Source organism: Neofelis nebulosa, chromosome 9 (genome assembly GCF_028018385.1).
Source record: "Neofelis nebulosa isolate mNeoNeb1 chromosome 9, mNeoNeb1.pri, whole genome shotgun sequence".
In the NCBI taxonomy this organism is placed as follows: Eukaryota; Metazoa; Chordata; class Mammalia; order Carnivora; family Felidae; genus Neofelis; species Neofelis nebulosa.
The window spans coordinates 845,468-862,746 of NC_080790.1; the positions used below are offsets into that span (position 1 = coordinate 845,468).

Here is a 17,279-nt window from a genome sequence, read left to right on the forward strand (position 1 = left end):
CACTCTTGCCCTGGGGCTTCCAAAGACCACTAAAAATGATCTGGGGGCCTTTCCAACCTCACAGGGAGGCCTCTCTTGTTGCTTTACTTTAACAAATGCCAAAGTGTTTTCCTTATTGCTTCTTCAGTGTGTGATGCACGATATGAAACTGAGTTCCTAAGAACCTTTAACAAACCAGAAAACCATGGTGCCCCCTTAACATCCACTAGTTGTTCTCTTATCCCTGTAGCAATGTAAATTCACTGAAAAGTAGGAATAATTCTGCAACCTTCCCGTGTCTCTCCTCTCTGGGAAGATTGTTTGTCTGACACCAGCCCCCAGGACAGGGCTGTGAGGACCCAGCTTAAAGCAGGTGCTAGTACGTGGGGAGAGTCCAGGCCCCGGTCTGCGAAATTCTGATGTTTTTGCTGAACGTGATGAAGCTGTGAATACCCCCAGGAGAGCTGATGGGGAATGACCATTAACTGGAAACTACTAGAAGGTTCAGCGGACCGTGGACCCTTCTTCACCCTCCGTGGGGCATCTGCGCAAACTCCACAGTAGCCTGACGCCAGATGAGGCCTCGTGCCAAACGCTGCAGCCACCCAGGCACCGGTTCCTGCCTCAGAGCATCTCAGGCCCTTCGCAAATGCCCTGCACATAGCACCTGAGCTGTTCGCTAAAGCAACGAATTACTTACTGAGCCTCTGTGCCTCCTGTGCACATCCTCACTTCCAGGGCCGCAGCCAGCTCTGGGCCCACAGATGCCGACAATCCGGCCCCAAAGTCCTAGATTCTGCTGCCGCTGCTGCCCCGTGACGCCCCCACAGGAAAGCGGGACCAGGCCGGGCCCCGGCTCAGAGCCCGCAACTGGAGGCGGCCACGCCAGGGGTTGGGGAGCGTTGGCACTGTGCCTGCTGAGCGTCTCGCGCTGAAAGCCTCCTGTCCCCACCTGGTTTTGCACGAATTGTCAGGTGACCCGCTGACCTAAACTTAGGTTTTAACAAACTTGAATAATTACTCAAATTTTATAAGGAAAATTAACTGAGTCTGAATCACAGAATTTTCTTTTCTTTTTATAAATGAGCTTATTCTAAAATGATTGTAGGTTTACACCAAAGTTGGAAGATGGTCGGAGGCCCCCGTGCCCATCTCACCAGCCCCCCTGGGGCCACTGACAGGCCTGTGGAAGCCGCATCCTACTGACCGAGCCACGGAGCCTCTCTGCTTCCTCGTCTCCCTCAGCGTCCTTGCTGGGCCTCAGGACCCAGCCCCACACCAGGCTGCAGTGATGCTGTCACCGAGTGCCCTGGTCCCCCCCCCCCCCACCTCGGGGACAGTCTTTCCTTTAAAAAAGACTAACTTACAAGTTTATAAATGAAAGAACACGTGACACAACACAACTAAAGGTAAGAGGCAAGAATGGCACTCGGTTCGCAGCAATAAAGGGGGTGGGTGGCTTTGAACCCAGAGTCAAGGTGAAGGTGGCCTCAGGGCTGGTGTCTGGGGGCTCCCCTGGGCCCGGAGGAGGGGAGCGTCTCACTGCCAGCAGAGCTGAGGACGGGCAGACAGAAGGGTTGCAGGGCTGGTGCGAGGATGGTCTTCAGTGGCCTGATTCTTTGAAAATTAGTGGTCACACATTCACTAAAGTATCAATCAAAGCCCACCCTGTTGGGATAGTTTGTTGACACCCAAAGTACAAATAATCGCCCCAGCACAAGTCAGTAACTCGTACGTGAGTTTTCTTAGGACACGACGAGTTCGTTGATGACAAAATCCACAATCTTGTCTTCTGCAAGGCACAGGATGTCCTGTGTTAGAGACCCCAGAAGTGCACACGCATCGCGATGACCGTCTTCCTGTTGGGCACAACGAGGGCAGCTGCAGTGGGACAGGAGCAGACACGGGCTGTGGCAGGCCACGCCTGGATCAGGAAGGTCTGGGATGTCACACAAGATGCAGGGAGCTCGGCAGGGGCAAGGAGACGCTGAGGAAGGGCGTCTGCACCGCTCTCCTCGCTATCACACGTGTGTTGTGCCAGACGCAACGTACTGACTGCACGCCTGTGTGTGTGTGTGCACATACAGCTGTCTGTGAACATGCATGTGTGTGTGTGCTACTGGCTGCACGCCTGTGTGTGTGCGTGTGTGTGAGCGAGCAGGTGTGTGTGTGCTATTAGCTGCGTGCCTCTATGCGTGCAGGTGTGCATGCGCATGTCTGTGTGTGTACAGGTGTGTGCTTGTGGTTTGTGTGCGAGCATGCGTGTGTGTGCAAATGTGTGGATGTGTGAGCATGCAGGTGTGTGGGTGCATGAGCGTGTGTGTGCGTGCACCCAGGTGCGTGTGTGCGTGCAGGTGTGTGATGTGTGTGGCACAAGACATTGGCTATATTTAGAAATGCGTAATCTCAGAGTTTCAGCGCTGACCTTGGGGGACCGCAGCTAGAAAGAGGTGGGTCCGGGACCAGAGTTCCTCTCTGACTTCATAGTCAGGTTGTGTCCTCTCTGCATGCGAAGACCACTGAACGTGCACCCTGGGAGAGCAAGGGGTGGGTCCAGGCCACGAGGAGCCACTGTTGAGAGGTGGCAAGGGGACCTGGCCTCCTGGGCGTGGCAGAAGCCAAACCGTAGAGCCAGCGAGCCAAGCGGGCGGTGCAGACCTCCGAACTTTCCTTTCTCACCTGCTGTGTCACACCCCAGCCCCAGCCAGTGTCGCCTCCTGCCGCCCCCAGGCTCCAGGGCCCAGGGTGATTCTTCCGGCCACAGGGCCTCAACCCGAGTGGCCTTTGTCCTGCCGTCTCCCTCCGGCTGTGACCTGGGGACCCGCAGCACCATGTCTCTGCGCCCAGAGCCCCGGCTGCAGCGCTAACTGTGCCCACCGGGCATCCTTCCTGGCAGCGGTCCAGCACAGACCCCGAGGGCAGGGATGGCTTTGCAGACCCTCGTCCCCATGAGCCTGGCAGACCTCGGTCCTACTCCCACACAGGCGATGGTGCCCATGTCTCCTGCCCCACGTGTCCCTGCGTCCCATGGCTTTTGCACCAGAGGTCACAGTCACCCACAGTACGAAGGCGTGTGGGCTCCAGAGCTCGGGGCTACACCCGCCTCACTGGCATTTGTCACTTCTGGTTTGCATTGTAATGATTTATGTGCACGTCTTATCTCCACTTCCAGCGGCTTCCTTCACTATGTCCTTGTAGCTTCAGAGAAAGATACTTAGATTTCTTTCTGATAGGAGGGGGGCATTTGCAGAGTAGGCCAGTCGCTGAATCCAGGGCCTCGTGTCCCCTGAGGGCGTGACCCTAGGCCAGAACCCACTCCCACAGCTACCAGGCATGAGCCCCGTCCACTCCTCCTGGATTTTATCACTACTTCCTGCCCCTGAGAACAAGGCCCAGGGGCTCGCGCTCACGTCCCCAGCACCTGTGGACGGGGCCTCAATCAGGTAAGAGTGGGTGGAAGGAAATAAGGCAGGTAGCGTCCTCTTCCAACGCCGTTATTTTTGGACCCGCTCAGTGTCATCACTTTGGACTAAATACACTGACCGCAAGAACGGGTCCTTCACAAGGGGAAAATCTGGTGGGTTTCCATTCTGGCTGAATTTTTCACTTTCTGTCAAGTCAACAAGTACAAACCCACAGGCTGGATGGGAGGCAATCTTTGTCATTCCTGTAGGGGCCCTGGGGGCCAAGGGCAGGCCGGCCCAAACCCCTCACTCGGGCATATTGCTGTTCTACCTAGAAGCTAATGAAGACCGGGCACTCGGACCCCCCTCTGCCCCCTGGAAGCAGGAAATACGTGTCCCAGGTGAGGGGAGCCCCCTGGTCACCAGAAGCGCACGTTCTGGCCTGAGAAGGCCCGTGAATGACTGGCCCTGCCTATTCATACACCCCGGCGAGAACCCCTTCAGGGACCCGTTCAGGACCACCCCGAACCCCCTTCCCCAAACCCGTTCAGGTCCCCGCATGAACTGAGCTTCCAAGGCTGAGTGCTCCCTGTGTGTCAGCCCCTCGAAGATTTACTGTCATAAACACTGCCTGCCTCGGTCACGTTCTGGGTCTTAAGTTCACTGCTGGGCCTCCCTGCACAAGGGGTAAGATTTTGGTACCCCTCCTGTTCGTCTGTCTCATGCCGGTTTAACCCTCTGTCCCGCTGGCAGACCCCAAGGGTGGAGAAGACTTTCTCCTTCCTATGTCCAGAGAGCCAACTTTCTCCACCTGATTTAAGTCCTCTGGATTTTTACGTCATCTGAGAATTCGCTCCTCGAGCAGCATGGTAACTCAAGTGTGATGAGTTCCCCAGTAACGTCTCCAGGCCTGGTTTCTCTGCCTCTGTCCACTCTCACATTCCCCTTGAGCCCCAGGTACCACTGTCTGTCAGAGCCTCTCCTGCGCCCTGTGCTGGTCTCCTTGGTTACAACAAACTACCACACACTTGGTGGCTTCCAACAGCACGAATCTGTTCCCTAACCTCTGGGGTCCTAAGTCCAAAAGGAGCCCGTAGGGAATAAAATCAGGCTGGCTCACCACTGGGTCCTTCCGGGACTCCAGGGGAGAGTCTGTCCCTTGCTCTTTCCAGCTTCTGGGCACCTGCATTCCTTGGCTCGCGGTCACATCACTCCAGCCTCTGCTGCCATCGAAACCTCTGTCCCCCAGACTTTCCTGCCTGCGTCCCGTGAGGATCCTGGGATTGCTCCTTGCCATCTCCAGGTCGTGCACTCAGTCACGTCTGAAGAATCCCAGGTTCCAGGATTTGGACGTGACGTCGCTGGGGACACGGCAGTCCCCACTATGGCTCTAGAGGTGCTGGTGCCCAGAACCTTCCCGTGTCTTCTTGCAGACGACCCCAGTTATCACTTATCCCAGTTATCCAGCTGCAAATCTATGGCAACCACCCCCAGATGTGTCCCTCAGCACAGACTCCAGCCCAGGCCCCAAAGGCGCATTTGCAAACCCTACTAGCTCACAGCCTGTGTGTGCATCCCACACCCCAAATTCCGTGTCCAAACCTGAACCAGTCCTCTGTGGCTCATGCCTGATTCCCTCCTCCCCTGGCCTCCCAGGGTCAGCGACAGGATGTCCGGGAATCAGGCCAGCAGGCTGAGCCTGGCTGGCCTCCCTGCTCTGCCCAGGGAGCCCAGGACTCTCCTTCTGAAGAGGGCCCCCTTGTCCTTCCTCTACCAGGACTCTGATCATCCCAGACCGTCAGGGTCTCTGTCGTGTTGATCTTGACATTCTCCTGCTGCAACCTCCTGACACACTGACATCCAGGTCACCTTGCCTAATGGCTTCAGACTTCGGTCTTGGCCCTCCTGGAGAAGCCGCGGGCCTGCTTGAGTAGGTCCTAAAGAAGAAGAAAGGAGAAAAGGAGAAAGAAGATGGTGTTCACATAGTAGGAACCCGAGAGACTTCCATGGGAAACAGAGTGTACATCTCCATTAAAGCACCCAGAACAAAGGTCATGACGGTGGTGTTATCGTTAGCGGGAGAGAACTGCTGCGGACACATGCTGGGCTGAACACGTTCGTGCCGAGATTGGCAGCCTAGGAGGAGGCCAAGCGCCGAAACCCTTCCTCCCTCACCTTCCAAAGGGAGCGGCGTGCACACAGGTCAGGTGCCTGTTCGGGCAGATCCGCCCGCGGACGGGGTGGGGGGGCCCCGCCTCCTGCACGGATCCCCCCTTGGATGGGGTGGGGGGCCCCACCTCCTGCACGGGGACTCCTTGTTCACCCCACCCTGGGAGAGGCGCCCGTTCACCTTGCAGATGGAGGTAATGGCCCGCACCTGCCAGGCCTCAGCAGCCCACCGGACCACACGAAGGCCTCTGAAGGTCAAGGAGAGAGAGGAGAGAAGGGGATGCCAGCGTCATGAGGGGCTGATTGTAGCCGGCTTCTTCTTTCTCCACACGCTCACCCTCTTTGCCTTTCTTCCTGGCTCGGGGCCAGGGGCTCAGCCGCACGAGGGCCTGAAGGAGGGAACGAACGCTTGTTTCTGACGGCACAGGAGCCTGGCGCAAACCCCCGGGCACAGGGGCCGCTGCGGCTCCTGACACTCGAGTGGGCACTGGAGCGCGAGAGGGTTTATAGGGCGGCAGCCGCGGCCCCGGGGAGCCAGAGCGTTAGTCTGGGAGGCAAGTCAGAGTCAGGGCTTCAGACCCAAGCTTGTGGGGCTCTGTCGCCGGCGTGGAGACTAGTCAGTGAGCCGTCAGACGCCAGAGGCTCCGGTAACAAGTTGCCCAAAGAGCAGCTCTCGTGGGCGTTGCCCCGATGGCGTGTGTGCCCTCCATCGATTCTGCCCTTAGAATGAGGGTGCTAGCGGTCCTGGGCGTGGCGCTGCTGGTGGCCTGCTCACACCGCCTCTTCCCCTTCATCCGGACCGGCCAGGACCTCCTCTGGGGTGAGTGACAGATGAAAGACGGTCTCTTGACCTGAAGTTACTGTCCACAGTCACCGGGACAGGAAGCGTCACGGGGGACTTGGCACTCAGCTGGGGCCCCCGGGCTGCTCTGTTCGTGGGCTTTCCCCAGAAGGGGACAGTGATTCTGGACGGTAGAAGGGTTAAAATACAGTTATGTCCGAGGAGTAACTCGTGTCCTCTGATTCACGATGAGAATCTCCATTTTATCCGCTCATATATGTGAAAAAAGTTTTCTTTGGGAGAAATTGCTCATTTCTTTGCTATGAAATCACTTTTCACTAAGTAATTCTTATGATGTGTTTTCTGGATCAGGATGTTACAGTGTCAAACCCGGTTGAGAAAGGGATGGGGTGGTTAAAATGATCACAGCTGAAATTCTGCTTTTGTTTGGCTGAAAAAGAAGAAAAGAGGAAAGAAGGCACTGAACTCCTTGAAGGGAATTTTCCCCAACACAATATTGGGGGGCACCTGGTGGGTGCTCCCTGGCTGCCGACCTCAGGACTCAGACCTCCCCCAGCAGGCCCTGGCCTCCCCCAGCCTGGCTGGACTCACTGCTGACCCAGGGCTCCCCCCCCCCCCCCCACCGCCCCAGGGCTGGAGGGCCCTCCTGCTGCCGGTCCACACTCCACGTCCTGCTGGGAGCTCCCATTTTCCCACTTTCCAGGATCAGGGGGCTCCGTGACCACACTGCAGGTTGCACCAAAACCCTCCACAGACTCCTTTGCCCCCTACAAACATGCCCCCACCCCAGGAGGCAGGAAGTGGGGAAAAGATCCATCACAGTTCCGGCCCGCGGTGCTGCGCTTGGGGCACTGAATGCACGGGGTCTGGACGGGACCAGGAAAGATAGAACGGACTCACATGTTCAAGCACCTCAAGATGAAAGTAGTCCCACCACGGCCTCAGTGAGTCACGCAGCCCAGTGCCCGCCTGTGACGCTGCCGGGCAAGTGTCTCGTGGATTAACTGATCTGTCCTTTTATTTTGTGTTTGTCAAGGCCCTGGTTCTGTAAAACCACGGTAACAAGAGTTAGAGGTCACACGGCTAAGCAGACAAAACGGTTACGCATGAGGGACGTTCAACAGAATGTAAATACATACGTGCACCCCACTTTTAGTTCTAGAAACCACGTTTTTAAGTATCAGGACATGTGGTTTCTGCAGCTTCGCAACATCAATCTTATCATCACTTCCCCGTCCTGAGAGTTTGATTTTCTTTGGCTTAAAGTTTGAATAAATATATAGATAATGCACAAGGCAGCATCTGGTCAGAACGCTGTACTTTGGAGGTTAATTTATGGTCAGTCGGAATATTTTGAAGCTGGCTTATTAATTACTTACAAATTACTTACTTAGAAAATATTTCTAGGGGCGCCTGGGTGGCGCAGTCGGTTAAGCGGCCGACTTCAGCCAGGTCACGATCTCGCGGTCCGTGGGTTCCAGCCCTGTGTCAGGCTCTGGGCTGACGGCTCGGAGCCTGGAGCCTGTTTCCGATTCTGTGTCTCCCTCTCTCTCTGCCCCTCCCCCGTTCATGCTCTGTCTCTCTCTGTCCCAAAAATAAATTTAAAAAAACGTTGAAAAAAAAAATTTAAAAAAAGAAAATATTTCTCTCGTAATGCACGAATTTTACATTCTTTAATGTGAGAGATTATTTTCTCCCGCTGACAAAACCTGACAGCTTTGAAACAAGGTCATTATTCGCTCCTAACTTTCTTTGAAATATTTTTATCGGTCACATTTCCCCGGAGCCGACGTAAATGATGATACAGCTCTACTTTTGTGTGAACCTGAGCTCCTACCGCAGGACTCGGGGCTTCGCTGAGCTGGCTGCCTGGGGCTCTGTGCTGGGCACCTCTCCTTGGCGTGCGCAGGTCTGGTCACCACCCAGGAGGGCCCCAGAGGCCTGTGTCCAGTCAAGACCCAGTCACGGCCCAGGAGGGCCCCAGAGGCCTGTGTCCAGTGTCCAGTCGCGGCCCAGAGGCCTGTGTCCAGTCATGACCCAGTCGCGGCCCAGGAGGGCCCCAAAGGCCTGTGTCCAGTGTCCAGTCGCGGCCCAGAGGCCTGTCCAGTCACGACCCAGCCATGGCCCAGGAGGGCCCCAGAGACCCGAGGTGCAGCTGTATCCAGGCTCACTGTCTCCCCAGGTCTTCCTGTGGAAGCCCCCCCCCCCCACCCCCTCCACTGGACGGGAGTCTGGCTGATAAACACTCATGGCACACGTAGATCTGGACAGACACACTGCGGGTCAGCCTGTGACCCGTACAGTTTGAGAGACAGAAGTGAGGCCATGGGCACCCTTGAGTCTGGACCCAGAGTAGGGTCCCAGGAGGGCTCAGCCCAGGGAGGAACAAAGTGTCACACTTTGGTAATCTCTACTGATGCAGGGGGATTTTGTTTTTGTCAAAAATACACGCACGGCCCTGTGGGTCTAAGGAACAGGGTGAGTCCCTTCAGCACACCCTGCCTGGGGTTCCTGGCGGAAGTCACCGCACCCATCGGCACGCAGAGGGGGTGCGTTTCCATCATTCCTGCAAAGTCGAGACTTACGCACCTCGTCTTTACAGCCCGTGTTCGGACACGTCGCGACAGCAACAGCAGATGAGATCAGGGTGCACAGGGAAGCAGAGAGCTGCCTGCAGGTTGGGAGATCCGGGAATCAGCACACATGCTTAAAAAGGAAAAGCGCGCAAACTTTATTCCTGCTGATTGGGTTTCAGCACCAGGGCTCAGTAACGTGGGGACACAGACTCAGAGATGAGAACAGAACCAAGTCCTCAGAGTCAGTCGACAGTGACACGCGGGGGCCCTCACGGTTTATGGCTTCAGAGAAGGAAGACTCGACATTCTTGTCTGACCTTTTTCTTTAAATGAACACTCTTCGGAAATGGCTGGACCTTCTTCCTGAAGGGCTCCCCACGCTCCAGCTCTCCTGCGTGAGATGATTGTGTCCCGAAGAGAACTTTCCAGGGGGATGTACACCCCCTGGGAGCTGTGACTGTTTTTAGAAGGCTGGCGTCTCCAGATCAGACGCCCCACGGAACTCTCTAGAATTCAGCTTTCGGATCTGAAAAGCAGAAGGCAGGTTCAAAGTCTCCAGGTCTGTGATGCTGCCTGAGCCCTTGTTTGCGGCCCCAGGAAGAATGCCTGAGCTCCCCGGCCTGGGGGTCGCAGCCGCACCTGCCCCACAGTGCACTCCCCCAGACCCTTGCAGAGGGAGGGCCACCCAGCACGTGGGCTAATCGCTTCTCCCAGAACCCCAGGGATGATCCACATGGAGTTTCGCCTTCTTATGACATATCCAGAATAGACAGGGCCGGAGCGGAGGGGCAGTGGAGAGGCTGTGTGGAAGGCGCCCGTGCTGGGGTCTCCAGGCTCGAAACCCTGTCGGACACCCCGGCGGGTGGTGGGAATCTGCTGGGGTCTCCGCCTTCAAGAACTTGCCGTCTCCAGACCCACAGATGCTCCTGACTATGGACGCATTTATTTGTTCCTGCAAGGGAATCATTAGTTACATTTTAGGACAGAGGCCACCTGCCTGGCATACTCACCACTTTGTTTCCTGGGATATGCTGGGCTACGTCATTCCAAATATAGACCGTTACCTTTCTAAAAGTAGTTTTATTCCTGGGGCGCCTGGTGGCTCGGTGGGTTAAGTGTCCAACTCTCGATTTTGGCTCAGGTCATGATCCCAGGGTCGTGAGATCAAGCCCCTCATCAGGCTCTGTGTTGAGAGCAGACTCTGCTCGGTATTCTCTCCCTCTCCCTCTGCCCCTCCCCTGCTCATTCGCGCTCTCTCAAAATAAATAAACGTTAAAGAAATAAAAATAGTTTTATTCCTATAAAGTGTGTAATGTTTGAAAACATTCTGATATTCCATTTATTCTTACAAATAAATGCGTTTCCTTTGATGAAGTGTTGATTGTGTGAAGATACGTTAGTGACAGAAGCTCCTCGTGTGCGTCACTGGAAGGAGCCTGCTACGTGATCATGTGGAACCTCACGTTTTAACCAGATTGGAGTCGTAAATGACTCCCTCACTCCGCTGGGGATGCTGTAACAAAATGGCGCCAGCTGGGTGCCTTACAAACAAGAGCCATTTACTTCCGGCGGCTCCGGAGGCCCAAGTCCCAGATGAACAAGCGAGTTGGTGTCTGGTGAGACGGTTGGCTCAGCACCTGGCTGTGTCCTCGCGGGGACGGGCCCTGTGTGGTCCCTTACAAGGGCCCCAGTCCCAACACTGGGGCTCCACCTCGTGACCTAATCACTTCCCAAAGCCCCTCTGTCCTCACACGGTCACGCTGGGGGTTAGCCTTCAGTGTACGAATTTTGAGGGGACATGAGCATTTAGACCATAGGACTTGTTAAACATTTCGAACATAAAATAAAATGAAGTGGAAGTCTTGTCATTGGAAACAGCTGGTATATTTAAGTATTTTATCTTTTGTGAAATGCACAACTTAAAATAGGAAGATATTAGGAACTCACCACATCACTGATTAGGTAACAAAGTACTCAGAGTTTTCAGAATCAGCAGTAGTGTCTGGACAAGAGAGAAAGAAGGGCAGCCAGACCGACCTTGGAGGAGGTGAGGGGGTATGGGCCCGCTTGCTCCTGGCGCTCTGCTCCACGGCAGCTCTGCAGGGGGAGCTGGTGCCCGATTTGCGATGTGCGAATGGGGCCCCATGGGGTGACCTAGCCAGGACCCCACATTCGGGCCCAGGAGCCGCGAGCTTGTCGCCGCCTCCCGTGGACTTGGTGGAGAAACTGAAGGTGGCAGAGGGTGGCTGACCTCGAATGTGCTTCACCGTGGGGCGTGTCGTCCACAGGGAAGGGCCGAGACTCTGCTGTGACCCGCGCTGTGGAAGAGAGCAGGCGCATGGTGGACGAGGCCATCTACCACACCATGAAAAGGTGGGCTTTCCGGAGGGGGCGGGAGGGGAGCCGCCAGGTCGCCGGGAGAGGGCACGGGTCTGCCGGTTAATTTTCACCACTGGCCCAGCGTCTCCACACCTCAGGAGACCTTGCCTGCGCAAATCCACTTTCCTGGCTTCTCGGGCAAGAGCTGGAAAGACCCATATTCAGCATCAGATTCTTCCTCCAGCATGTGGAGAAGCACAGTGACGTCCCCGGGACTCAGCGCTGCGGTCCTCGCAGTCCTGGGGGCCGGGGGCTTCTCCCTGGGGGATGAGACTCAGCCTTTGGGGAGTAGGAGGCAGGGGAGCTGGGAGACTGGGGCCTGGGCGGGGCTGGCAAAGACACACATTCGGTGCTGGATTAAGTCCACCCATCATTCTGGTTTAAGTACTTAAGAAACACCTCGATTTTAAATATATAATTGACATCAACATCAAAGATATCGTGGTCTCAAACATTAGATGTTCATAAAACACAAAACAACTAAAAAGCAGGTTTTGAGGTTGACTAATAATTATATAAACTGTCAAAATACAGAATGTCACAAGGCATAGTTGATTCCTTTCCAAATATCTGTTTTTCCAGCCAGAAAAGTCCCCTGCTGTCCGTATTGATAGTGAACTAATTTTTACCTCTTTTCTAAAACCTTGAATGAAAGGGGGAAGAAAGAGAAAGCCCACTTCCCCTGCACTCATACTCTGGCAGCGTGTCTGAAACCGCGACAGCGGTTATGGGAATGGCCGTCAGTGGCCCAGCCAGACTCTGCTTGGAAACTGGCGGATCCCACTGAAGTCAGTGTCTGCAGCCTAAAGAGGCCATGACGACCCCCTTGGGATATTTTATTGGAAAGATCTGCTTTTTAAGAACTCTCAAATAATGCTTTATTTGCCTACTCAAGCGGTGTGTCCTGAGGGGCTATGCTCTCCCTACTTAGCAAGGCCAGCCTTGTGCCGCTAGGGTTAGGAAGATGAATATCATCTCATGTCCACACTCCTTCTGGGGAGACACACACTTAATTCAGGGACGGGCACACTGATCATCAAAAAAGTATCGTGGTCGATTAGCGATAAAGAATCAGCTTTGGAGGAACCGAGACGGGGGCAGGTGCAGGGCGACCTGGGGCGGGGCGGGCGCTGGGTTCGGGCGGAGAGACAAGCCTCATTCTGGAGGGGGTGGTGCTGGGTGGTTGGTGCCCCTGAACTCATGCCCTTTGGGCTGGGGTGCACAGACCTGCCCCCAGCGGCCTCGCGGCTCCACTGCGGCCCCAACACTCCTGCCCTCCATTCACAAGCCTCTTCAGGCTAGAAAGGCCAACATTTCCCCCTGACGTATATTGTTTCTCAATTAGGGTTAATGAACTAAGGAGCCGTTAATTTGCTATTTGCTTACTAATCATAGAATGAATTATTGCATTTCAATAACTAAGTTTCAACAAAAATCCCCCAATAATTGCATGGTCGCTTAATTATTTATTATTTATGAAACGATAACGTATAAAACCTGAGTTGCCTAAATAAGGTAATTTCTCAGCGTATTTCATCCTGATCCTTGAAGAGCTTCTAAAGTACTCAGGCTAAGACCGTGGTTCATGTGCCATGTGAGCTCTGCCTCTTCTGTGAATTCTTCTAAAGCGAGAAGAATCCACCTGTGGGGTCCACGGTGGTCACTGGAAGGATCACATGCCTTTAATGTCCTCATTCCACAAAGTGCACAAGCCCAGTGACAGGGGTGCGAGAGTCACCCCGGCCGCCATGGGGTTGTCTTGTGGACCAGGGAGCAGCCTTGGCCCTGCTCATCCCGAAGCAGAGAGGGACACTCAGGGAAGCAGACAGACAGACAGACGGAGGGCAGAGAAGGCAGAGGAGAAAGATCCAGAGCGGGAAGGACAGTAAAGAGAGTCAAGGAAGGAAGGAAGGTCCCATGAACTGACCAAGGGGTCCCCTTGCCCGGGACTAGGACCCCACCATCTCAGGTCTGTTACCACATGTGTTCTGGGCTGTGGCCCCACATACTCGGGGTTATGACCCCATGGACTCAAGGCTATGACCCTGCCTCCAGGGCTGGTTGACACATGAGTGCGGAACTTGGGGCTGGAGCCCACCAGTTGGGGACTGTCACCTGTGTACTGAAGGCTATGACCTCACATACTTTGGCTGTGACCCCACGTGCTCTGGCCGTGACCCCATGTGTTCTGGCTGTGACCCCACATACTCAGGGCTGTGACCCTTCATGCTCTAGCTATGACCCCCGTGCTCTGGCTGTGACCCCCGTCTTCTGGCTGTGAACCCCCCCATGCTCTGGCTGTGATCCCCCCTGCTCTGGCTGTGACCCCCCCCCATGCTCTGGCTGTGACCCCCGTGCTCGGGCTGTGACTCCCATGTTCTGCTGTGACCCCCCTCCCATGCTCTGGCTGTGACCCCCATGCTCTGGCTGTGACCCCCGTGTTCTGGCTGTGACCCCTGTGCTCTGGCTGTGATCCCCGTACTCTGGCTGTGACCCCCGTACTCTGGCTGTGATCCTCGTGCTCGGGCTGTGATCCCCCTGTGCTCTGGCTGTGAGCCCCATGTTCTGGCTATGACCCCCCCATGCTCTGGCTGTGGCCCCCTTGTTCTGGCTGTGATCCCTGTACTCTGGCTGTGACTCCCATGTTCTGCTGTGACCCCCCCATGCTCTGGCTGTGACCCCCGTGTTCTGGCTGTGACCCCCCCCATGCTCTGGCTGTGATACCCCCCATGCTCTGGCTATGACCCCCGTGCTCGGGCTGTGATCCCCCTGTGCTCTGGCTGTGAGCCCAGATGGCTGGGGCCAAGGTGCTGCTGGGAAGTGGCCCAGGTGAGCGACGGGATGGTGAGCAGACAGGTGAGCCCAGAGGCGCATGTCAGGGAGAACCTCGGCCGCCCCCCCACCCCCGCCCCCTGAGCCTCCCAGGGAGGGTCCCGAATGCCCCCAGCGCCCAATGACTTGCCTTTAAGGGCTGATGACCGTTCCCTGGTGCTCCCAGGATGCGCTCCCAGGGCCCGCGTGCTCGCGGTGGGGAGCAAGTCCTCCTGTCCGTGACGCTTCAGCAGCAGGGGACCCATGGTGCCGGGAGGTGCTGGGTCCAGGAACGTGGACCCGAGGACCCCAACGCTTGTATTGGTGTAAATGGCACGATGCTGGGGCTCACGTCCCCGGGCGCTAAATCCTCCCAGGTTGGCCTTCGGGACACTTCCGACACTCAGTTTGCCTGGAAAAGGTGCGCCCCGGGCGGCACGGCCTGGTCTGCGGTGTCCCTGGAGCCCATCCGCTGCAGACACCGTGGCCTTTCCGGCTCCGTGGGGGAGGCTGAGGGAGCTTCCGACGCTCCGGGGAAACCAGGGCGACACCGGGAACCGGGATCCGACGCACAGCTGATGCTGAGCCCGTGAGAGCTCCCCAGATGTGACCTCAAAATCAGGCATGTTTTGCTGTGAATAGAGGGTAGGTGTGCCGCCTCTTCATACTTACTACCTCACTCACCTCTAGAGCCGAGGCCGTCAACCTGCAGCCGTGGTCTGGGTGTGCACTGTGACGTGCGCGAGCGACCCCCGCGACCTCACGGGGTGGCTACGGAGCGGAGGTGACAGGAGTGGAGGCGCCTCCGCAGGGAGCAGCCCAGGTGCCCAGAGGGACACACGCCCGCAGGACAACTCGTGGTTGCCACCAGCCTGTCGTGGGCCCGGAACGGCCAGGCCCGCACGCAGGGTAGCCAGCTGGAGCCGGGGCCTCGCAGGGAACAGAGAATCCCCCCGGGGGGAGGGGGTCAGAGGCAGACCCTGGTCACGGGAGTGGGCAGCACAGGCTGGCCTGGGTGCCTTGGGGGCCGGAGAAGCACAGCGGAGGCCCCTTGTGCTGGAGGCCGGAGGCCTCCACACCGGAGGCCGCACAGCCGGGCAGGGGTGACGTGCGTCCCCGAGGAGATCTCTGAGGACTGCCCGTCCGTGGGAAGCACACGAGGGCCTGCCGCCAGCCAGGGCAGGTCTGTGCGGGGCACGGGAGCCTGGCTGCACGAGGCTGGGGCCCAGGGGGCAGGGGCTGGCGTCCGGTCCTCGCTCCAAGCCGGGCCAGCCGGGTCTGGACGTGAGGACGTGTCTTGTCAACCTCACCAGAAGGGCTCCAAGGGCTTTGTCTCAGCTCTGTTGGTGAGCACTGGGCTCCCGTCACACGCATGTGCATGTGTGCATATGTGTGTGTACTGTGCTGGACTCTAGGCTCCCATCGCACGCATGTGTGTGTGTGCATATGTGTGGCATGCGTCCATACTCCCTCAGTGAAAGCCCACTTCTGGGAATCTGCACGTGCTCCCCCAGGCCAGCCCGGAAAGGAGCCACACCTTTGTCAGGGGTGAGGGCACATGTGTGCTGTGTGGACGCAGTCTGGTCCCGGGATTCCACACGAGAAGACTCGCATGGGGATCGGGGCTGGAACAGCGCGGCCAGGGGGTCAGCCGCAAGCACAGAGCAGCGTGTTAAAGTGCACTGTCCCGGTGAGCAGGCAGGTGCCCCGAGCGGGGACGGACCCAGGCTGGTAGGGGGCTGGATGCTGTTGGGTCCCAGGCTGGGGGGCGCTGTTGGGTCCCAGCAGATGGGGTGGTCTCAACAGAGGTGCCTCAATCATTCGGGGGACCCCTCCCATGGGATGGGAGGCGGTGTGACCGGTGCAAGCTCCCGTGGGGTGCAGCTGCCTGCGTGGGCCCCTTCCGCGAGCAGACGGTGGGCACAGCCCTTTCCTCAGGTGGCCTCTCCAGGCCCGCCCACGCTGGAGGCCGCCTCCCCACCGCGGGCCGTGCCGGCGGTGTCTGTGACCTTGGAAGCCCGTGCTCCGGGCTGTGGCCTGGCCGCGCTGCCGGGGGTTTGCCCCTGGAAGGTTCTGCTCACCTGTTTGCTCAGAAAGGCAGTTAAGAGGCCCCTCTGCCTTTGTTCCGGACAGTTCTCCAAGGTCGTCCGCAGAGCGGCTAAGCCCTGGGAGAAACACCGCCTCCCCGCACAAGCAGGAAAGCTTCGATCCCATGGACGTAACAGGCAGGGCTCCTGGGGGGGCAGGGAGCCCATGTGGAGTGGGGTTCCCAGCCGAGGCTGCGAGGCCACTGCACCTCACGGGCCGCCATCCTCCCCGGGCATCTGGGAGCAGTGGAGTGCTCGTCTCCGAGGCCCATGCAGACACTGCCCCAAACCCCAGGGCTCAGTACAGCACTCGTGAGTCGGCAGACGGTCCTGTGCTTACAAGCCTGGCACGGCCCTCACTGCACCAGAGCCCAGGAGCCTGCGGGACGAAGTCCTTCCGCTCCAGGAAACCTCTGTCCTCACCGTCCCGGGTCGTTCCCAGCTCACGTCCCCTGGTGGGCCTTCCTCTCTCTTTGGGCGGTGACATTGGGTCCCTGAGCACTTCTCCTCAGTCGTCCTCACTCTGACTTCGTCCTCCCCTCGCAAGGACCTGGGGGGCACATGGCCCATGGGACAATCCAGGGAAACAATGTCATCTTATCATCGGCTGACCAGCAAGGCAGATTCTACCTGCAACCCAATCCCCTTTGCTATGCGGCCAGGCGTGTTCACAGGCTCTGAGGACTGGGGTGTGGACATCTTTGGAGGGCCCTTCTCCTGTCCACACAGAGTCTCAGGGGGACCCAGAAAGCCTGGCACTGATACCATTGTGGCTGGGGGCTCCTGGCTGGGGCCAGGGTCCCTTCTCTGGGGCCAGAGTCCCATGTTTGCAGCTTGGTCCGGTGTCCACAACTAGGGTTCTGTCTGGGTCCAGGGTCCCCTGTCTGGAGCTGGGGGTCTTGTGTCTGGGGTCAGGGTCCCCTATCTGGGGCTGGGGCCAGGGTCCCCTGTCTGGGGCTGGGGGTCTTGTGTCTGGGGCTGGGGTTCCCGTGTCTGGGGCCAGAGTCCCCTGTCTGGGGCTGGGAGTCTTGTGTCTGGGGCCAGGGTCCCCTGTCTGAGGCCAGGTTCCTGT

General features: G+C 57.3%; 1 protein-coding gene across 1 annotated transcript in view; it reads left to right on the forward strand.

Annotated features, from left to right (window-relative positions):
* Positions 1 to 6,164: 6,164 nt before the first annotated feature.
* Positions 6,165 to 17,279, forward strand: part of TPO (thyroid peroxidase) — a 38,285-nt gene continuing 27,170 nt past the window's right edge. Inside the window, exons 1-2 of the mRNA XM_058682380.1 lie at positions 6,165 to 6,372; positions 11,219 to 11,303. Of these exons, the coding sequence (XP_058538363.1) occupies positions 6,243 to 6,372; positions 11,219 to 11,303 (215 nt within the window). The 5' untranslated portion in view covers positions 6,165 to 6,242. The remainder of the gene's footprint in view (positions 6,373 to 11,218; positions 11,304 to 17,279) is intronic.